The sequence below is a fragment of the Pristiophorus japonicus genome, chromosome 21 (genome assembly GCF_044704955.1).
Source record: "Pristiophorus japonicus isolate sPriJap1 chromosome 21, sPriJap1.hap1, whole genome shotgun sequence".
NCBI lineage: Eukaryota > Metazoa > Chordata > Chondrichthyes > Pristiophoridae > Pristiophorus > Pristiophorus japonicus.
Window position 1 is genome coordinate 50,848,243 of NC_091997.1, and position 23,733 is coordinate 50,871,975.

Consider the following 23,733-nt stretch of genomic DNA (forward strand, 5'->3'; position numbering starts at 1 on the left):
GGGACGGAATGGCTTCTGGAGCGTGGCGATGCAGGTTCCTCAAAGTCCGCGCTCTCATCCGTGGAGAACAGACTCAGCGGATTGACGGGCGAGAACCGGAGCCCCTCAGCACCAGATGTAGGATCATCCGGAGAGTTGGGCCTCGCGCCCCCACCTTCTGGCCTCTGTGGACTTGCCTGGGGCCACGCTACTGGCTGAGCTGCAAAACACAAATGAGGTGATTAGAGGAGAAGTTGGTGCTAGGATCACAAGGTGAGTCCAGCGCTACACACAGCATATGCACGACAAAAGCTCCACCGCTCTCAAAATCATCGCAGACATCACATTTCATGAATATCAACACATTGTGCATCGCAATAATTTTCATTAGTCCATCATTATTTCTATGACAATTTTAGAAATCATCTATCATATATGATTGTTCGGAGATGAGTGGGTGTGGCATCTATTGACTTTACATCACGCAATGGTGTAAGCTTTACTCACGTGGCATCACTTCAGGGTCTGCAGATGCATCCGTGGCTGTCCCCACGAGCGCGAGCACCTGCTCCTCCGTCTCAGTGATGTCGCTGGGGACTGGTGGCCCCCCACCTGTTCGCCTCTGCACGGATCTCATAGCCGAAAGCTTCTTCTGTAAAAGGTGACAGGACAACATGGTATGCGATCATTGCGTGATATCATTGCTAGGTACTGTCACAGAGACTGATACAAAACATAACCGACAGATGTAACCATGATTATTATGAAAATTATCATTCTTTGCCTAAAGACGTGAACCACGAGTAAAACATTCCCGGTAAAGGTGAAAGACCTCACATCTGCTGATTGTCACTCATGACAAATCAAATTATATAAATACATAAGTACATGTAAATCAATGTAATACTTACTCTTGTGGATCCCACAAGGTTGTTCCATCGTTTGTGTCATTGGTTGCCCTCACGAACCTCGTTGGTCGCCGACGAGACCATCTCTGCTATCTCGGTCCATATCCTCTGGTAGGCCTTTGGGGTGGGCTTCCCGCGTCCTCCCTGTGTCAAATCACCCAGCGTAATTCAACCTCCTGCAGGAGGGACGTCCGAGAACCTCCTGGCTCTTTTGCGCCCTCCAATATGCTCCTCTCCCACCTCACTGCTCTCTCCAGTGTCAGTCTCCACATCGTGCTGTGATGCCTCCTCCTCTCCCTCCATTATAGGCCAAATTCGATCAAATATGTGGCTGGTAACAGCTAATTTTTGTTTGGCTACTTGCTGTAAAGCTCTAAAGTCTCCCTCCTTCCTCCCAAAGCAGCCACACCCAGACTTGCCTTCAGTCCCTCTGAGCTCCCTCTCTCTCTGTCTCCTCTTCTGCGCTTGTCATGGTGACCCTTGACCTCCTGAATCGCGGGAATCAAGCGTTGCCATGCCGTTGTTAAGGACGGCCACACTGTACGGCAGAAGGTTAAAAAAATTTAACGCTGCCGCCCATTTCATATTGCCTGCTGTAACGCCCATTTAAAAAAATAGAGACTAGGTGTTTTGAGAATGGGCGAGAAGCCGGCGATCTGAAAACCCTTTTTTACTGCCCACGCCGGAAACAACGCTCATTTTTGGGTGATAAGAACAAAAGTGTAAAATCTAGCCCATAGACCTTTTTATAAAACACTAGTTAGCTGAAGTATTGTGAGGATGTCAAAGCCTAAAAGAGTGTGCAAAAGAGATTTACTAGAATGGGTGAGGGACTTCAGTTTATGTGGAGACTTGACAGCGGTGTTCAAAATCTTGAAGGGTTTTAACAGAGTAAATATGGGAAACCTGCTTCGAGTGGCAGAAGGGTCAGTAACTAGAGGACACAGATTTAAGGCACTTGCCAAAAAAAACAGGTAACATGAGGAAAAAAACTGCATTTATGATCTGGAATGCACTGCCTGAAAGGGCGGTGGAAGCAGATTCAATAATCTTCTAAAGAGAATCGGATATAAACATGAAAAGCAAAACTTTTCAGGGCTATCGGGGAAAGATCAGGGGAGTGGGGTTAATGAGCAGATTTAATTCTCAGCTTGCTGGCCTATCCCTGGGCAGGGTCAGAAGTCAAGCCTTTAGCTTCCTGTCCGGCTAAGAGAGGCCAGCGTCTGGATAAATCCGGAATGAAATTCAGATGTACAACAAAAACAACAACTTGTATTTATATAGCACCTTTAACATAGTAAAACGTCCCAAGGTGCTTCACAGCAGTGTTTTAAGACAAAACAAATAAATTTGACACCGAGCCACATAAGAAGAAATTACGGCAGATGACCAAAAGCTTGGTCAAAGAGGTAGGTTTTAAGCAGCATCTTAAAGGAGGAAAGAGAGGTAGAGAGGCGGAGAGGTTTAAGGAGGGAGTTCCAGAGCTTGGGGCCCAGGCAGCTGAAGGCACGGCCACCAATAGTTGAGCAATTATAATCAGGGACGCTCAAGAGGGCAGAATTTGAAGAGCGGGGGGTTGTGGGGCTGGAGAAGATTAGAGAGACACGGAGGGATTTGTAAACAAGGATGAGAATTTTGAAATCGAGGCGTTGCTTAACCGGAAGCCAAAGTAGTTCAGCTAGCACAGGGGTGATGGGTGAGCGGGACTTGGTGCGAGTTAGGACACGGCAGCCAAGTTTTGGATCACTTCTAATTTACGCAGGGTAGAATGTGGGAGGCCAGCCAGGAGTGCGTTGGAGTAGTCAAGTCTGGAGGTAACAAAGGCACGGATGAGGATAAAGGGAAGGGACCGCCCCTTGCGAATTACTAGGGATTGAAGGAAGTGAATGGAAACAAAAATCAGGCGGTGTGTAAACCGAGCGACAGATCTGCTGTCACCCGCTCCCTGCCTGGTGGTAAAAGTGAATTTCACCCTCATGGGTGTTACAGAGCCATGAGTATTGGAGAACCGAAGCTAAATCTGACCCTGATTCTTTGTGGTTTTAATTTAGAGTAAATACTGAGAGTGAGGTCCCATGTGTGATTGTGGTCCAGGCACTAAGAGTGAGGTCACATGTGCGATTGCGGTCCAGGCACTGTGTACCGCTGGACAGGACTCGCTGTACAGGGGCTGTGCCGATACCTGGGGGTCACCGTGGGCTTCCACTTACCGTGGATAGGGTGCACTGGTCGGAATCATTGCCGAACAGCATCACGTCCTTAATAAACACAGCAATGGCTCTCAGAATGAAGGAGGCAAACAGGTTCATGTGGATGTAATTCCTGGTGCAGTGGAGCTTTCTGTGTCAAAGAAAATTAAAGCACAGAAGAATATTTAGAAATAAAAGCACTTTGGGTCTAATAAACTCAATCTCTTTTTCATAGATCAACCCCACTTCCCAGTATATCCCTTAACCCCTCCTCCCCATATCCCTCAACCACACCTCCTCCTCATCTCCCTCAACCCCACCTCCTCCCCATATCCCTCAACCACACCTCCTCCTCATATCCCTCAACCCCACCTCCTCCTCATATCCCTCAACCCCACCTCCTCACCTCCTCCCCATATCCCTCAACCCCACCTCCTCCTCATATCCCTCAACCCCACCTCCTCCTCATATCCCTCAACCTCACCACCCCACCTTCTCACCATATCCCTCAACCACACCTCCTCCTCATATCCCTCAACCCCACCTCCTCCTATCCCTCAATCTCACCACCCCACCTTCTCCCCATATCCCTCAACCCCATCACCCCACCTTCTCCCCATATCCCTCAACTCCATCACCCCACCTTCTCCCCATATCCCTCAACCCCATACCCCACCTTCTCCCCATATCCCTCAACCCCACCTCCTCCTCATATCCCTCAACCCCACCTCCCCCTCATATCCCTCAACCTCACCACCCCACCTCCTCCCCATATCCCTCAATCACACTTCCTCCCCATATCCCTCAACCCCACCTCCTCCCCATTTCCCTCAACCCCACCTCCCCAGCATTTCGCTCAACCCACCTGCCTGCCTCAATAAACATGAGAAATTATGGCCCCGATATTTACAGGCAGGTGGGATGCCAGATAGCACCTGGGGGAGAGAGGTCGCGGGGGGAGGGAAATCGAATTGTGGGGATGGGGCTCACTGCAGGTTTGCTAGAGGGGCTGGGGGAGCACTCCTGCTGCTTCAGGCCCACAGAGCACTTACCCGTTGAGCTGACAACATTTGCCTCCCTTTAGCTGCCGGGTTTCCCGAGCCGTGGGAAACCAGACACATCGCTGTTAAATTCTGAAGCATGCGGCCTTATTAACATATAAGCACCAACCCGCCTCCCCAGGGCAGGATACTCAGACACCCCAAACCCACCATGGTTAAACCAGAAGTTACAGCGTTCACGGCGGGTTGGGGTCGGATTACACATATTTGTGACCCCCTCCACTGACCCTCTCCCACCTGTCCTGAGGGCAGGGTGTTCAAAATAACACCAATATGTGAAAACACCAACATCTTTTTAGAGAATTGGAATGAATATTTTTGCTTGGACTGGAAGCTCACGGGACGTCACCTGATCCCAAGATCTTGGCAGCACGTTATCACTGGGGGAAACTTGTGGTCAACCACTGGAAGGACCTGGGAGGAGGTATGGAAGAACATTTCATGACTTGAAAAAATAATCAAACTAAGGACAGATTATCATTCTGTCTTAATATGGGGATTCATTTAAATCTCAATGACTAAAATGAATGAAAGTAACCTACAGGGCTACGGACCTAGAGCTAGGAAGCAAGATTAGACTGCATGGCTCTTTGTCGGACAGAGCGGACACGATGCTTCTTCCGTGATGTAAATTTCTATAATTCTATGAAAGCACGTAGGACTAGTTTTTATTCAAAAAACACTCCATTTTATGAAACAAATAACAATTTTGTCACTCATTTTCTTTCCCTTTTCTAAAAACAAAAGAGCCAATTTGAGTATCAGCATTCAGACCCTTGAGTGAAGTTTCTCTCCCTCTCATTCTCGTAATGCCAATTCTGGAGAACATTCTTGTATATCACAGATTGTCTCCATAGCAAGTAACAGACTATTGTTTCAGATTGGCATCAGAAGTGTTCGAGAGTTGCTTGACCCATGCTGGGAAATAATTTAAATGGTACCCCCACCCCCCATACCTTCCCCTTAAAGATAACAAAAATATAACAATATAACAATATAACAAAGGAGCACTCTCAAAAGTGAATGAATTTGCTGGAACCAAATCAACCAATCATAATATAGAGATGAATGACATGTATTGGTGACATCATGTGTTGAAGATATCAATGAGAGAAACAATACTCACACAGATAGATGAATGGATTTCCAGATGCCAACTCAGCCATTCTTAGTATGGAGATTTAGGACATATATGGGATATGAGGTTAAAATATGCAAGAAACACTGCATGCACACACTAATCTTAAGAAGGATTTAACAAAGAAAGTAATACTATTTAAAATGGCATAATATAAATTATATTGTACTATGTGGCTAGGAGACTGTACTGCTGGAAGGAATTTACATTGGATTACATGGGATATATGGCACAGAAACAGGCCATTCGGCCCAACCAGTCCATGCTGGCGTTTATGCTCCACTCGAGCCTCCTCCTGTCTTTCCTCATCTAACTCTATCAGCATAACCCTCTATTTCCTTCTCCCCCATATGCTTGTCCAGCCTCCCCTTAAATGCATCGATACTATTCGCTTCAACCGCTCCCTGTGGTAGTGAGTTCCACATTCTCACCACTCTCTGGGTAAAGAAGTTTCTTCTGAATTCCCTATTGGATTTCTTGGTGACTATCTTATATTGATGGCCTCTAGTTATGCTCTTCCCCACAAGTGGAAACATTCTCTCTGTATCCACTCTATCAAACCCTGTTCATAATTCTAAAGACCTCTATTAGGTCACCCCTCAGCCTTTTTTTTTCAAGAGAAAGGTGACCCAGCCTGTTCATCCTTTCCTGATATGTATACTCTCGTATTTCTGATATCATCCTTGTAAATCTTCTCTGCACCCTCTCCAGTGCCTCTATATCCTTTTTATAATATGGTGACCAGAACTATTCGCAGTACTCCAAGTGTGGTCTAACCAAGGTTCGATACAGGTTTAGCATAACTTCCCTACTTTTCAATTCTATATCTCTAGAAATAACCCTAATGCTTGGTTTGCTTTTTATGGCCTTGCTAACCTGTGTCACAACCTTTAGTGATTTGTGTATTTGTACTCCGAGATCCCTTTGTTCCTCTACCCCACCTAGACTCACCTCCAAGTAATAAGTAACCTCCCTAGTCTTCCTACCAAAATGTAATACCTCACAATTATCTGTGTTGAACTTAATTTGCCAATTACATGCCCATTCTGTAAGTTTATTAATGTCCTCCTGAAATTTGTTGCAGTCCTCCTTAGTATTGACAATTTGGTGTCATCTGCAAATATAGAAATTGTGTTTTTGATTCCAAAATCTAAATCGTTAATGTAAATTGTGAACAACAGTGGTCCCGGCACTGATCCTTGTGGAACACCACTACCCACCTTCTGCCACTGTGAATAGCTACCCTTTACTCTCACTCTCTGCTTTCTGTCTTGAAGCCATTCTGCTACTTGTCCACTGACTCCGCATTCTCTGACCTTGTTCATCAGTCTATTATGGGGTACCTTATCGAAGGTCTTTTGAAAATCTGGATAAATTACATCTATTGCATTACCATGGTCTACTCTCTCTGTTACCTCTTCAAAAAATTCAATGAGGTTGGCCAAGCAAGATTTTTTCCTTTGAAATCCATGCTGACTATTCATTATTATATATTTTATTTCTAGATCTTCTATTCTCTCCTTTAGTAGGGATTCCATTATTTTTCCTGCCATCAATGTTAAGCTGACTGGTCTATAATTCCCTGGACATGTTCTATCCCCTTTCTTAAACATAGGTATTACATTAGTGATCCGCCAGTCCTCTGGCACTACAGTGACTAGACTTCTAAAAGTACTTCATTGGCTGTAAAATGCTTCTGGGTGTGCTGAGGTTGTGAAAGGCACTATAGAAATGCAAGTTCTTTCTCTAACAGTTCACAAAGACTGAATTGTGCAATTGGTAGAGAAGGAAATTCAGGTCTTTGAGAGTTTGGAGGGCACATAGACCACCTGGTGCATACCATATTAATCATGTATGGTAAGATACTCAGTTTTTACCCATATACACTGATTGTGCACAAGTGCTTCATACTGCATGTAGTGAAAGTATAAGTAACAAACAGATTAGTATGCTCAGGCACTGATAGTGTCTTGTGTGCTTTCTTCGGTGTACAGAGAATACAGGAAGGCATCCGTGGAGGGACATTCATCACAGCACCAATCAACCAACCTTCTTCACCAACACACCCATTAATCTGCAGCTCAGGTACATACACCTCAGGCCAGTTGTTCCATCACATGTCCTTTTGTCCTTTAATAAATTCCTGGGGCCAGAACTTGGTGGCCTCACTGCTCACTGCCAAGTTTTTTGGGCGGTCTCTCCTTGGTGCCATTTTCATGGAGGCCTCCCACCAGTGGGAGGGGAGTACCGCCGGTAACCGCCCGCTGATGGCCACAAGTGCGCAAGGTGCGTATGTGACCTCCCGCCCGCCGAGCTGCCATTTTGGTCCAGGCGGGAGTTGGCAGCAGTAGGAGGAAGGACTGCATGAAGGCAGGTCTAACCCCGACGGTCAGTATGGAGGCCTGCAAAAAAAAGTTAGTGAACTTCTTTTAATTATTTTTTTGCAACGTTTTATGTGGATGGGGTCCCCTGAAGGTGTTCCATTGTTTTTTTTTGGTGAAAATATTTATTTTTATGTCTTCCTCCTCTCCCTGGGCCTGACTCAATCTTCGGTGACACTTTGGCGAGGATGGCATTTGCCGCCGAGATTGGGCGCTCTCGCCCGCTGCCGTCCAGATTCACAGCGTAAGTTGTTATTTTGCCGTCGGGCGGTACTGCCATATTCTATAGTGGAATCTTCCTGGCAAAGTACCGCCCAGTCTCTCGGCGGTCCTTTGGGTGGCAATTCGGCGGGCCTTGGCTTTGACCAAGTTCAGGCCCCAGATGACAATGAAAAAAAAATAATCAAAAGAAGTTCACAAACTTTTTTTTTGCAGGTTTCCTTCCTTACTGTTGGGGTCAGACCTGCCTCCACACAGTGGTCCTTTCCCCTGCTGCCGCTGACTCCCGCTCGCACCATTCCGGCAGCTCAGCGGGCGGTCACTTGCACGCCAGCGGCCGTTTCCCAGCGGACCTCCTGTCCCGCTGGCGGGAGGCCTCCACGAAAATGGCACCGAGGGGAGACCGCCCAAAAAACTCGGCGGCAGCCAGCGGCAGTGGCGGTAAGACCACCAAGTTCGTGCCCTTGGTCTTTGCAGTTCAACATTTTGGGCAATTTATACATAAGTTTTAACCAGTTTACTCTGAACCTGTCTGTACCTGTGTGATAGCAGCAATATGGGTGATCATACGTGACTGTGGGTGATCGGATGTTCCAGCCTCTTCTGTGAGGAGACCAATGTGTGCTGAGCAGGCGGACAATGCACAGTCCAGAGCTTAAGCTGCAATGCATTGTTCACAGAGTCTCATGCAGGTACATTATACAGGTATAACCGTGTTAGCTGTGGCTCAGTGGGAGCACTCCCACCTTTGAATCAGAAGGCGGTGAATTCAAGCCCCACTCCAAGAGACTGCTGTACATGATAGAGCAGTGCAGTACTGAGGGAACACTGTGCTGTTGGAGGTGCCGTCCTTTAGATTATCCAGTCATTGCTGTATGTGGGACCTTGCTGAGCACAATGTTTCCTATGTTGCAGTGATTTCACTTCAGAAAGTATTTAATTAGTTGTAAAATGCTTTGGGACATCCTGATATCATGAAATGTGAAAGTCTTTCTTTATCGGACATGTCTATTCGCAACACCAAAGTTTTGATTGGTCACCTTGGATGACACGACCTGATTTCTGATTGGTCCCCTTGGAGGACAAGACACACCGAGCAGTTTCTCCGGAATGTGTAAGATCCCACACACAGCAATGTGCACACGCAGGAGGTCATAAAAATGTTCATGCAGTTAATCACTTTGGCCTAGAAATGGCCTCTGGGATGGCGATAACGGAGCACTAACGACTTTCCGGCCGGGCACGGCGAGATGAACGACTCCCGCTAACTTTGGCGGGAGGCAGGACATTGCGCCATTGCCGTGCGTGTCGCCCCGGTAGCTCCCCGAACCGAACTTCGGTTCTGCCCCCTGCAGCATTGTCGGGAGAAAACACCAGCAGCTGCAGGAGGCGTTGATCGGGAGGCGGGGCGTTTCGGGGGTGAAAATTACAGGGGAGGTGGCCGAGGGAAGTAAAATAGTTTAAAAAATGGTGCTTTTCATTTTTTTTTAAAGATTCCTCTTTGGACGCGACCGATCAGCTGGCACTCTGCTGGAGGTTATGGGGCTGATCGCTGAATCCAGTGCAGAGCCTGCAGCGATAGCCCTTCCCTTTAACGGAGGGAAGGAGCCCTGGAACGTGACAGCATTACACACCTACCCATTGCTTCACGCTCCACTTCCTCCCTGGAACGCAACCACAGAATGTTTTTAAAGTTGAAAATCATTTGCGTCTGGTGCTGATTTTTTCAACTTTATAGAGTGAACACCCTAAGTGGGGTACTCCCGAATTTCCCCCCCTTTGTTCTTTATAATGTGTTTTGAAGTAACTTGGCAGCAGGAATTGTCAGTTGTAGGTTTGCAAAAAGATCGGCAATCATCAACCTTTGTTACCTGCACCTTGCTCCAGCCCTGATTTAGCCTGATTGAACCAACCTTCAATGCTCCCTTTGTGTTGTACTTCCAGCAGGACACTCGTTAAAGTCAGGTTAACGATACTCCTTGTAAAAGTACTCAGGTCACCATGCGTGACCTGCTCCTGTGATCCCTGTACATGGCGGTCTGTGGCTGCTCACATCCAGCACCACTGCTCACTTTGGTACGTTAAAAATTCTCATCCTTGTTTTCAAATCCCTCTGTGGCCTCACCCCGTCCCTATCTCTGTAACCTTCTCCAGCCCCACAACCCCCGAGATCTCTGTGCTCCTCCAATTCTGCCCGATTTTAATCACCCCACCATCGGTGACTGTCCCTTCAGCTGCCAAGGCTGTAAGCTCTGGAATTCCCTCCCTAAACCTCTCCGTCTCTCCAACTCTCTCTCCTCCTTCAAAACCTAACTCCCATCTGCCCTAAAATCTCCTTATGTGGCTCGGAGTCAAATTGTGTCTGATAACGCTCCTGTGAAGCACCTTGGGATATATCACTATGTGAAAGGTGCTATATAAATACAAGTTGTTGTTGTTGTATCAGTACATCAAACCGTTAGATTATTATAAAAACCCAACTGGTTTAATAATGTCCTATAGGGAAATAATCCAGCCATCCTTATGGTCTGACTTATGTGGTGAATTCTTAACTCTGTAACTTAACCACTCATAAGCCATTTGGCCCCTTGAGCTTGATCTGCCATTTACTTAGATCATGGCTGATCGGTATCTTAACTGCATCTATCTGCCTTGGTTCCGTAGCCCTTTTTAAATCTTTCAATCTGAACAGCTTTTTGGGGGAGAGAGTTCCAGATTGCCACTCAGTTGTTGGAATGGGCAATAAATGCTGGCCTTGCCAACAACATTAACATCCTGAGCAGTACTCAGGGAGTGCTGCGCTGTCAGATGAGACATTAAACTGAGGCCCTGTCTGCTCTCTCAGGTGGACATAAAAGATCCCACGGCACTATTTCGAAGAAGAGCAGGGGGAGTTCTCCCCGGTGTCCTGGGGGCCAATATTTATCCCTCAATCAACATAACGAAAACAGATGACCTGGTCATTATCACATTGCTGTTTGTGGGAGCTTGCTGTGCGCAAATTGGCTGCCGCGTTTCCCACATTACAACAGTGGCTACACTCCAAAAGTACTTCATTGGCTGTAAAGGGCTTTGAGACGTCCGGTGGTCGTGAAAGACGCTATATAAATGCAAGTCTTTTAAAATTAAAACGACAGGCAGACAGCTACGGGAGAGACCAGCGACATTGTCACTGGAACCCACCAGCTTTCAGCAATGACCAGGCTCACGTTTGTGATGTATCTGTCCTCAGTAAAGGTCTATCTGCCTGTTTTATCACATCAATGGAATACTGGATGCTGGAAATAAATTCCGCTCTCTTCCTCCTCTTGACATGACATATGTCATGTGCATTGGTGATTGTAAGTGTGGGTGGTGTAAACACTGAATATTAATATGAATTAATGCTTTCATTAATGTGTATTTTACAAATGTAATTTTAGCCTTTGTGCATTTCACACGGCAGAGAAATTATTTCCAATAGGTTCGCAATATGAATTCAGGAACTTGTCAACGAATGTAAAAATCGACACGAGTACATTTTAAATTCCATCTGTGCCTGCTGTTTCTATAGCAATAGCACTTTGTTGCCTTATCTATCTGAAACTTCATATTGTTGCTTATTTCTTCAGCTTTTTGTCACATTGAACTCCCCTTATGACAAGTGTTTCCCTACCCTGAGCTGCATCACCGCAGGATAGAATTTCCCCTTCAGTGTCAGGCTGTTAGAGTCGGGGTGGGGTGGGGTGGGGGGAGGGGGATGTTCATCGGGGAGATTTTCCCGGTCAGTGTCGTTCAGTGGAAAGCCCCAGTGAAAGTGGCACTAGGCCTATGTCAGGATTAATGGAGCGCTGTTACCGTCCCGTTACCGCCGATTTCAGCAGCTTAAACCTGACCCCCATGGGTCTATAACTGAGGTTTCACTGTGTGCATGTCAAGGTTGGTTTCATGATTCACTGCGGAATTAATTGACTATCTGAATTATTTACTTACTTGAATTGTTAATTAACACCTTAATTCTGACACTGTGCTATGTTGTGTTTCTTGCCTCAACTGTCCTGTTTACTAAAATCCGCGTGGAAATTAGGCCATCTAATTATCGGAGTGTGTACAAAACTCATGTTCATTTTAAATCGGTTGACACCACAATTAAAATAACAGACAAATAAATTTCATGTGGCTGTGTTGCGTTTGCACACTAATAGTCATAAAGTCTCATTTCAAGGCAATGGTAAATGTTGATCCCTTAGAGGAGCAGACCGAGGAATTAGTAATGGGGAACATGGAGATGGCAGAGACTCTGAACAAATATTTTGTATCAGTCTTTACGGTAGAGGACACTAACAATATTCCAACAATGGATAGCCAGGGGGCTATAGGGGGGGAGGAACACAATCACAATCACTTAGGAGGTGGTACTCAGTAAGCTAATGGGACTAAAGGCAGATAAATCCCCTGGAGCTGATGGCTTGCATCCTAGGGTCTTAAGAGAAGTAGCGGCAGGGATAGTGGATGCATTGGTTGTAATTTACCAAAATTCCCTTGATTCTGGGGAGGTCCCAGCTGATTGGAAAACTGCAAATGTAACGCCCCTATTTAAAAAAGGAGGCAGACAAAAAGCAGGAAACGATAGACCAGTTAGCCTAACATCTGTGGTTGGGAAATGCTGGAGTCCATTATTAAAGAAGCAGTAGCAGGACATTTGGAAAAGCAAAATTCGGTCAGGCAGAGTCAGCATGGATTTATGAAGGGGAAGTAATGTTTGACAAATTTGCTGGAGTTCTTTGAGGATGTAACGAACAGGGTGGATAAAGGGGAACCAGTGGATGTGGTGTATTTGGATTTCCAGAAGGCATTTGACAAGGTGCCACATAAAAGGTTACTGCACAAGACACGGGGTTGGGGTAATATATTAGCATGGATAGAGGATTGGCTAACTAACAGAAAACAGGGAGTCTGGATAAATGGTTCATTCTCTGGTTGGCAACCAGTGACTAGTGGGGTGCCACAGGGATCAGTGCTGGGTCCCCAACTGTTTCCAATCTATATTAACGACTTAGAAGAAGGGACTGAGTATAATGTAGCCAAGTTTGCTGACGATACAATTATGGGAAGAAAAGCAATGTGTGAAGAATCTGCAAAAGGACGTAGACAGGCTAAGTGAGTGGGCAAAAATTTGGCAGATGGAGTATAATGTTGGAAAGTGTGAGGTCATGCACTTTGGCAGAAAAAAAACAAAGAGCAAGTTATTATTTAATTGGAGAAAGATTGCAAAGTGCCGCAGTACAGCGGGACCTGGGGGTATTTGTGCATGAAACGCAAAAGGATAGTATGCAGGTACAGCAAGTGATCAGGAAGGCCAATGGTATCTTGGCCTTTATTGCAAAGGGGAGTTAATATAACAGCAGGGAAGTCTTACTACAGCTATATAAGGTATTGGTGAAGCCACACCTGGAACACTGCGTGCAGTTTTGGTTTCCATATTTATGAAATGATATACTTGCTTTGGAGGCAGTTCAGAGTCACTAGGTTGATTCTGGGGATGAGGGGGTTGACTTATGAGGAAAGGTTGAGTAGGTTGGACCTCTACTCATTGGAATTCAGAAGAGAGATGATCTTATCAAAACATATCAGATTATGAGGGGGCTTGACAAGGTGGATGCAGAGAAGATGCTTCCATTGATGGGGGAGACTAGAACTAGAGGGCACGATCTTAGAATAAAGGGCCGCCCATTTAAAACTGAGATGAGGAGAAATTTCTTCTCTCAGAAGGTTGTAAATCTGTGGAATTCACTGCCTCAGAGAACTGTGGAAGCTGGGTCATTGAATAAATGTAAGACAGAAATAGACAGTTTCTTAAACGATAAGAGGATAAGGGGTTATGGGGAGCGGGTGGGGAAGTGGAGCTGAGTCCATGATCAGATCAGCCATGATCTTATTAAATGGTGGAGCAGGCTCGAGAGGCCGTATGGCCTACTCCTGCTCCTATTTCTTATGTTCTTATTATGTACCCACAAGGTAAATGCAGGTGAGGGAGGCCATTCAATCCATCATTAACCCATCCACCTGGATTACAGGTCGCTGACACTCTCCCCATCACACCATCCAATGGTCCCTTGAATGATTTGAAGGTTTTCACCTTTACTATTCTAACCAGAGACAATCCAAGCATTGCTCACATTTTAAAGCCTCTGTTTCTACTGTGACCTGTGTTCCTTGTTCCAATAATCTGCACATAATGAAGAAGCACTAACCTTTACTATAACCGTTAATATTTTGGAATGGGCAGATGGAATTAACTGTCAGTAAATGTGAGGCGATACATTTATGTAAAACCAGTAAAAGTACTAATTATACTTCGAATGGGGGTTGTTCGGGTGAGGAGGGGCAGTGGGATTTGGGAGTTCAGGTTCACAAGGCATTAAAAGTAGCATCTCCAATGGTCCTCAGTTCCATTTCATCCATCGCCTCGTCCGCCGCTTTAATAAAGAACTCAGGTGTGGAGGATCGCAAGCTTCAACAACTCTTAGCTACCAACGGCTCTCCTGATCCTTCTTCCCTTCACTTTCCTCCACTGCCCCCTTTGTCGTGTTTTCACTCTCCCCTCTTACCTTCCCCTCTCTGATTCCGAATGATCATAGAAAGGGTGTAGCATAAATTCACTAGGATGCTGCCTGTTATAAGGTAATACGTGCACACAAACTCAAAAAGGGGGCTGTATTCATTGGAACAGAGGAGATTTGGGGTGATTTGATGGAGGTGTTTAAGTTTATGAAGAGATAAGATAGAATAGATAATTAACAGACTTGTTTCCAGTGATTGAGGGGTTTAGAACGAGGGGCATAGGAATCAGATTAAATGTAAGAGATTTAGGACAGAGAGGAGTGTAATGTATACACCTGAGAGCATGCTCACAGGTTGGTAGAGCTGTTGAGTTGTGATTGGCTTAGCCAGTCACATGATGCTCACAAGACTCAATAAAACCCCGGCCAGTTGGGTTCGGGGGATCCACGATGGGGCAGGTGGTTATGAGCCTGGTGGATGAACTGGTAATGTGGAGTGTGATTGTTAAACCTTTTGCAAATAAACCAACTAGTTCTTAATAGCAATGTGTTGCTGTGAATTCTTAAGCAAAGAACCCATGAAGCAAACACATTACAGGGTGGGTATTTTATACAAAGGGCTGAGAGGCTGTGGAATGCACTGCCAGAGTCAGTCGTTGAAGCAGAGACCATGGCAACAGTTAACAACAGGTTAGAGAGGAGGGTGAATGAAAAGGGGTTAAAGGGATAGGGGGACAGGGCGAGCACCTGGGATCAGGATACTGCTCGTGTGGGGGATAATCACGGACTGGGTGGACCAAACAGCCTGTCTCCGTGTTGTCATTTCGAAGTAGTTTCTGTAGATTCCCCTCTCACTCGCCCGCTTCAAGGTTAGAGAGCCCCAGTTCTTCCAGCCTTTCCTCAGAAGTTCATTCTTTTGATGCATGGAGTCAGACTTGTGGTTCCTCTCTGCTGCACTGCCATGCTTGTAATCTTTTCCAATGGTGGCCAAGGCTGACCATCGGCCTGATGGTTCGGTCTGAGCAGGACACAGTCCACGTTAGCATAAGATCGGTTGAATTAAAACTGAAACCATCGTTGTGTGACCGTGTGGCTGTGCAGCACTCTGCAGCTCCTGAGCAGCCATCTGACCGGCTTTTAACGAAGTAAAACCGGGCATGCGCGGCAACGTGAATGGGCCACACCGCCCCTTAAAGGGGACACGCACCCAAACAACAATTAAAGGGAACATTGACTGAAACTTGTGTTACTTCCGTGAAACACATTCCAACGTATGTGTCTTTCATGGTGGCCAGGGTAATTTTATTTTTAATCCTTCTCTTTTTGCAATGTAGCAGATAGCAGACTATTGAATGTAAATTGGCATACTGTACTGCCTGAGATTGATTGGAATGATTTGCGGGGGGGCGGGGGGGGGGTGGTTATGGGTGGAGGCGGTAATTTTAACCGAATCCATCCGTCGGGAAGCTGACAGGATGGGATCAGCCGCCCGCTTTACCTGCCACTCAGACTATGGCTCCAGCTACTGAGGGACTCAGGCACAGAATCACCCTTCAAGGAAGAGGGACAGACATGTTCTGGTCATTCAGCTGACAGCCTGCGTTGTCATGGGCCCCTTGGTGCTTGTGCTTTGCTTCCTGTGTGTGGCTAGTGTGGCCCTGGTTAGGCTGTTGTGCAACGGCCACCACACGTTAAAAAATTCCACGCACAGGCATCCTCCACCCTTCAAGATTTAGTTCGGGACCTGGAATATTAGGTGCTTCGTTGAAACATCTCTGAACTTTTTGACCTGGAGGCAAGTCATCCTCGATTCGAAGGACTGCCTATGATGATGAATGTGTGACTCCTAATTTATCACTTCTTCTAAACGGTTCCCTGTGGAAGGACTAAACAGGCTGGCAGACAGCCAAGGCCCTCCGCAGGGCTACTGCTGGCTCTAGACTTCGTTGGGCTGTGTACGTGAGCCGACCACAGCTGCTGGCAGCCACCTTCTGAACCCATCCTTTGAACATGATTCACAACATCAGGCCTGTAAGAAAGCTGCCTTTCCTCCCTCCATTTACCATCTCAGCCATGGCTCAGTGGTAGCACTCTCACCTGAGGATCAGATGGTTGTGGGTTCAAATCCCATGACGCTGATTTGAGCATAAAATCTAGGATGACATTCCAGTGCAGTACTGAGGGAGCGCTGCACTGTCGGAGGTCTCGTGTTTCAGATATGATGTTAAACCGGGGACTCATCTGCCCGCTCAGGTGGATGTAAAAGATCCCATGGCATTATTTTGAAGAAGAGCAGGGAGGATCTCCCTGGTGTCCTGGCTAATATTTATCTCTCAGTCACAGTGCTGTTTGTGGGAGCTTGCTGTGCACAAAATGGCTGCTGTGTTTTCTACATTCAAAATGTGACTATTCTTCAAAAGTGCTTAATTAGCTGTAAAGTGCTTTTGGATGTGCTGAGGTTGTGAAAGGCATTTTACAAATACAAGCTCTTTCTTCTTTCTGAAACCTCCTACTTTCAGGTGTTGAACTGCTTCCTGTTGCAGACGGCAGGGGATTGGGCTCTCTCTGTCAATGGACAGCCTGCTCTGTGGGAGAGAGAGCCCACATTGTAGCGCACAGTCCAAAAGCAACAAGCTGGTGAGTGAGCCAGCAGGCCCAGTTACATGGAATAACTCAGTGATTTCCTGAATAGCACTGACAGCAATTTCTGGGCTTATTTATTAAGGCACTACTGACGTGGTGCTGAAACTGAGTCCAGAAGTTCTTTTAAAGGGAATTAAATAGTTACCAGATTAAGAGGAATATTAAAGGGTACAGAGAGGGAGGAGCGAAAAATAGACTCGGTTTGATTTTGAAGGGTATGGCGAGTGAGCGGGTGGGATATTAAAGGGTATGGGGCGTGAGCAGGAGAGGGGATTAGACTGGATGTGATGGCTCATGTGGAGAAATAAACTGAGATGGTCTGTTTCTGTGCACTAACTTTTTATGATTCTATAAATACAGGTACGATGCATTTGTAACGTCAGTGGAATGATTTACCTGAAGAGACAGAGAATGGCCAGTGCAGCACTCAGGAACAGCAGAGACAGGCTATGTCCGACTGTGTAGCTTATCTTCACCGCCTGGAGAAAGAATCCCTGAATTTAAAAAAAACAGAGATCATGAAATTCGAGAATGATGTCAAATGTCAAACGATCTGGGAACACCACAACGGGGGAGGGGTGAGAGTCTGTTTTAGCGGTATGCTGACACAGTAAATATGCTGAAGAAATTTCTGCTGTTCAATATTTCTAACGAGATTGTGTGTGAGCTCTTTTGCAACTTTTTGATAATTTTTCTGACTAGAAGAGATTTTTCACCAACACCTTTCTAATTTCACTGTACGTGGGATGGATGACAAGTGGTCCATGTTATCAAACTCAAAAGCCTGAGGCCTAGAGCCTGTGCAATTCTTAGGCTTCACCATGACTGTTTCGAATGGCTGCAAAGGAGGAGGCTGCATTGTACGTAAATAAATCCTGGCACTCATGACCACTTTGCCAGTGAATCTGTGTGAGGCCCCTGCCTCTTATCTTGCTCCATCCTGTGACCCCTGCCTCTCCCGATACAACTGTCAACCAGCTGCTTTTCAGCAGCTCTGCAATCTCCTCCAGCCCTACAACACTCTGCGCTCCTCCAATTCTGGCCTCTTGAGCATCCCCTATTTTAATCGCCCCATCATTGGTGGCCGTGCCTTTAGCTGCCAAGGCCCTAAGCTCTGAAACTCCCTGCCTAAATCTTTCTGCCTCTCTTTCCTCCTTCAAGACGCTCATTAAAACCTACTTCTTTGACCAAGCTTTTGGTTATTTGCCCTAATATCTCCTTATGTGGCTCGGTGTCACATTTTGTCTGATAACATCCTGTGAAGCGCCTTGGGATGTTGTACTACGTGAAAGGTGCTATATAAGTACAAGTTGTTGTTGTTGGCACCTGATAGTGTGGCTCTGGTGCTCCCAATTGCCTCGGAACACCGGAACATTCTGGAAATGAGTGGGTGCGATGGGGTTGTGGGCAGGGTCTGCACGGTGCGGGTGAAGCTGTGCGCACAGCGTGTCACGTGGTGTTTGTCAGCATCATTCTACGGAACCAGCTACCACTCACTGACACATCGACCGGCAAATACATCAGCAATCACACAGCAATTACCATCATACCCCATAAGTGCATATTACATTGGATTACACGGGATATACAGCACAGAAACAGGTCATTCGGCCCAACCAGTCCATGCCGGTGTTTATGCTCCACTCGAGCCTCCTCCCGTCTTCCCTCATTTAAATCTATCAGCATAACCCTCTATTCCCTTCTCCCTCATATACGTGTCTTGCCTCCCCTTAAATGCATCGATACTATTCGCCTCAACCCCTCCGTGTGGCAGCGAGTTCCACAATCTCACCACTCTCTGGGTAAAGACGTTTCTTCGGAATTCCCTATTGGATTTCTTGGTGACTGTCTTATATTGATGGCCTCTAGTTATGCTCTTCCCAACAAGCGGAAACATTCTCTCTGTATCCACTCTATCAAAATCTTTCATCATTTTAAAGACCTCTATTAGGTCACCCCTCAGCCTTCTTTTTTCAAAAGAAAAGAGACCCAGCCTGTTCATCCTTTCCTGATATGTATACCCTCGCATTTCTGGTATCATCCTTGTAAATCTTAACAAGAACATAAGAAATAGGCCCCTCGAGCCTGCTCCACCATTTACTAAGATCATGGCTGATCTAATTTTGGCCCAGCTCCACTTCCCTACCCGCTCCCTATAACCCTTTACTCCCTTATTGATCAAAAATTTATCTATCTCCACCTTAAATATAGTCAATGACCCAGCCTCCATAGCCAGAGAATTCCACAGATTTACAACCCTCAGAGAGAACAAATTCCTCCTTATCTCAGTTTTAAATGGGCGGCCCCTTATTCTGAAACTATGCGCCCTAGTTCTAGATTCCCCCACGAGTGGAAACATCCCCTCTGCATCCATTCTGTCGAGCCCCCTCAATATCTTATATGTTTCAATAAGATCACCTCTCATTTTTCTAAACTCCAAGGAATATAGGCCCAACCTGATCAAACTTTCTTCATAAGTCAAATCCTTCATTTCCGGAATCAACCTAGTAAACCTTCTCTGAACAGCCTCCAATGCAAGTATATCCCTCCTTAAATACGAAGACCAAAACTGTACACAGTACTCCAGGTGTGGCCTCACCAATACCCTGTACAGTTGTAGCAGGACATCTCTGCTTTTATACTCCATCCCCCTTGCAATAAAGGCCAACATTCCATTTGCCTTCCTGATTACTTGCTGTACCTGCATACTAACTTTTTGCGTTTCATGCACAAAGACCCCCAGGTCCCTCTGTACTGCAGCATTTTGTAATTTTTCTCCGTTTAAATTACAATTTGCTTTTCTATTTTTCCTGCCAAATGTGGATAACCTCACATTTTGCTACATTATACTCCATCTGCCAAATGTTTGCCCACTCACTTCGTCTGTCTATATCCCTTTGCAGATTCTTTGTGTCATAGAAACATAGAAAATAGTTTCAGGAGTAGGCCATTCGGCCCTTCAAGCCTGCACCACCATTCAATAAGATCATGGCTGATCATTCACCTCAGGACCCCTTTCCTGCTTTCTCTCCATACCCCTTGATCCCTTTAGCTGTAAGGGCCATATCTAACTCCCCCTTGAATATATCCAATGAACTGGCATCAGCAACTCTCTGCGGTAGGGAATTCTACAGGTTAACAACTCTGAGTGAAGAAGTTTCTCCTCATCTCAGTCCTAATGGCTTACCCCTTATCCTTAGACTATGTCCCCTGGTTCTGGACTTCCCCAACATTGGGAACATTCTTCCTGCATCTAACCTGTCCAGTCCCGTCAGAATTTTATATGTTTCTATGAGATCCGCTCTCATCCTTCTAAATTCCAGTGAATACAGGCCCTCCTCATATGTCAGTCCTGCCATCCCAGGAATCAGTCTGGTGAACCTTCGCTGCACTCCCTCAATAGCAAGAACGTCCTTCCTCAGATTAGGAGACCAAGACTGAACACAATATTCCAGGTGAGGCCTCACCAAGGCCCTGTACAACTGCAGTAAGACCTCCCTGCTCCTATATTCAAATCCCCTTGCTATGAAGGCCAACATACCATTTGCATTCTTCACCGCCTGCTGAACCTGCATGCCAACTTTCAATGACTGATGTACCATGACACCCAGGTCTCGCTGCACCTCCCCTTTTCCTAATCTGCCACCATTCAGATAATATTCTGCCTTCGTGTTTTTGCCTCACATTTATCCTCATTATACTGCATTTGCCACGCGTTTGCCCACTCACCTAACCTGTCCAAGTCACCCTGCAGCCTTTTAGCGTCCTCCTCAGAGCTCACACTGCCACTCAGCTTAGTGTCATCTGCAAACTTGGAGATATTACTCTCAATTCCCTCATCCAAATCATTAATGTATACTGTAAAGAGTTGGGGTCCCAGCAGTTAACCCATGCGGTACCACACGAGTCACTGCCTGCCATTCTGAAAAGGACCCGTTTATCCCGACTCTCTGCTTCCTGTCTGCCAACCAGTTCTCTATCCACGTCAGTACATTACCCCCAATACCATGCGCTTTAATTTTGCACACCAACCTCTTGTGTGGGACAATGTCAAAAGCCTTTTGAAAGTCCAAATACACCACATCCACTGGTTCTCCCTTGTCCACTCTACCAGTTATATCCTCAAAAAATTCTAGAAGATTTTCAAGCAGGATTTCCTTTTTATAAATCCATGCTGACTTGGGCCGATCCCATCACTGCTTTCCAAATGCGCTGTTATTTCATCTTTAATAATTACCCATTTCTCTCTCCTTCCTTTCTTAAAAAGTGGTGTTACATTAGCTACCCTCCAGTCCACAGGAACCGATCCAGTGTCGATAGACTGTTGGAAAATGATCACCAATGCATCCACTATTTCTAGGGCCACTTCCTTAAGTACTCTGGGATGCAGACTATCAGGCCCCGTGGATTTATCGGCCTTCAATCCCATCAATTTCCCTAACACAATTTCCTGCCTAATAAGGATTTCCTTCAGTTCCTCCTTCTCATTAGACCCTCGGTCCCCTAGAATTTCCAGAAGGTTATTTGTGTCTTCCTTCGTGAAGACAGAACCAAAGTACTTATTTAACTGGTCCGCCATTTCTTTGTTCCCCATTATAAATTCACCTGAATCTGACTGCAAGGGACCTACGTTTGTCTTCACTAACCTTTTTCTCTTCACATATTTATAGAAGCTTTTGCAGTTAGTTTTTATGTTCCCAGCAAGCTTCCTCTCAGACTCTATTTCCCCCCTCCTAATTAAACCCTTTGTCCTCCTCTGCTGTATTTCAAAATTCTCCCAGTCCTCAGGTTTGCTGCTTTTTCTGGCCAATTTATATGCCTCTTCCTTGGATTTAATTCTATCCTTAATTTCCTTTGTTAGCCATGGTTGAGCCACCTTCCCCATTTTATTTTTAGTCCAGACAGGGATGTACAATTGTTGAAGTTCATCCATGTGATCTTTAAATGATTGCCATTGCCTATCCACCGACAACCCTTTAAGTATCACTCGCCAGTCTATTCTAGTCAATTCACGTCTCATATCATCGAAGTTATCTTTCCTTAAGTTCAGGACCCAAGTCTCTGAATTAACTGTGTCACTTTCCATCTTAATAAAGAATTCAACCATGTTATTTTCACTCTTCCCTAAGGGGCCTCGCACAACAAGATTGCTAATTAGTCCTTTCTCATTACACATCATCCAGTCTCGGATGGCCAGCCCTCTCGTTGGTTCCTTGACATATTGGTCTCGAAAACCATCCCTAATACACTCCAAGAAATCCTCCTCCATCGCATTGCTACCAGTTTGGTTAGCCCAATCAATATGTAGATTAAAGTCGCCCATAATAACTGCTGTACCTTTATTGCATACATCCCTAATTTCTTGTTTGATGCTGTCCCCAACCTCACTACTACTGTTTGGTGGTCTGTACACAACTCCCACAAGCGTTTTCTGCCCTTTGGTATTCCGTAGCTCCACCCATACCGATTCCACATCATCCAAGCTAATGTCCTTCCTTACTATTGCATTAATTTCCTCTTTAACCAGCAACGCCACCCCACCTCCTTTTCCTTTCTGTCTATCCTTCCTAAATGTTGAATACCCCTGGATGTTGAGTTCCCAGCCTTGGTCACCCTGGAGCCATGTCTCCGTGATGCCAATTACATTATATCCGTTAACTGCTATCTGCACAGTTAATTCGCTCACCTTATTCTGAATACTCCTTGCATTGAGGCACAAAGCCTTTAGGCTTGTCTTTTTAACACACTTTGCCCCTTTAGAATTTTGCTGTAATTTGGCCCTTTTTGCTTTTTGCCTTGGGTTTCTCTGCCCTCCACTTTTACTTTTCTTCTTTCTATCTTTTGCTTCTGTCCCCATTCTACTTCCCTCTGTCTCCCTGCATAAGTTCCCATCCCCCTGCCATATTAGTTTAACTCCTCCCCAACAGCACTAGAAAACACTCCCCCTAGGACATTGGTTCCGGTGCTGCCCAGGTGCAAACCATCCAGTTTGTACTGGTTCCACCTCCCCCAGAACTGGTTCCAATGTCCCAGAAATTTGAATCCCTCCCTTCGGAACCACTCCTCAAGCCACGTATTCATCTGAGCTATCCTGCGATTCCTACTCTGACTAGCATGAGGCACAGGTAGCAATCCTGAGATTGCTACTTTTGAGGTCCTACTTTTTAATTGAGCTCCTAGCTCCCTAAATTCATCTTGTAGGACCTCTTCCCGTTTTTTACCTATATCATTGATACCTATATGCACCACGACAACTGGCTGTTCACCCTCCCTCTTCAAAATATCCTGCACCCGCTCCGAGACATCCTTGACCCTTGCACCAGGGAGGCAACGTACCATCCTGGAGTCTCGGTTGCAGCCGCAGAAACGTCTATCTATTCCCCTTACAATAGAATCCCCTACCACTATAGCTCTCCCACTCTTTTTCCTGCCCTCCTGTGCAGCAGAGCCACCCACGGTGCCATGAACTTGGCTGCTGCTGCTCTCCCCTGATGAGTCATCCCCCTCAACAGTACCCAAAGTGGTGTATCTGTTTTGCAGGGGGATGGCCGCAGGGGACCCCTGCACTATCTTCCTTCCATTGCTTTTCCTGTTGGTCATCCATCCCCTATCTGGCTGTGTACCCTTTACCTGCGGTGTGGCCAACTCGCTAAATGTGCTATTCACATCATTC

At 45.9% G+C, this 23,733-nt stretch overlaps 1 protein-coding gene across 1 annotated transcript in view; it reads right to left on the minus strand.

Annotated features, from left to right (window-relative positions):
* The window catches only part of LOC139233529 (vasoactive intestinal polypeptide receptor-like), a 98,282-nt gene that overhangs the window by 24,099 nt on the left and 50,450 nt on the right, over positions 1-23,733 (minus strand). The window contains exons 7-8 of the mRNA XM_070863928.1: positions 17,457-17,554; positions 3,098-3,227 (exon numbers count right to left, since the gene is read on the minus strand). Of these exons, the coding sequence (XP_070720029.1) occupies positions 3,098-3,227; positions 17,457-17,554 (228 nt within the window). The remainder of the gene's footprint in view (positions 1-3,097; positions 3,228-17,456; positions 17,555-23,733) is intronic.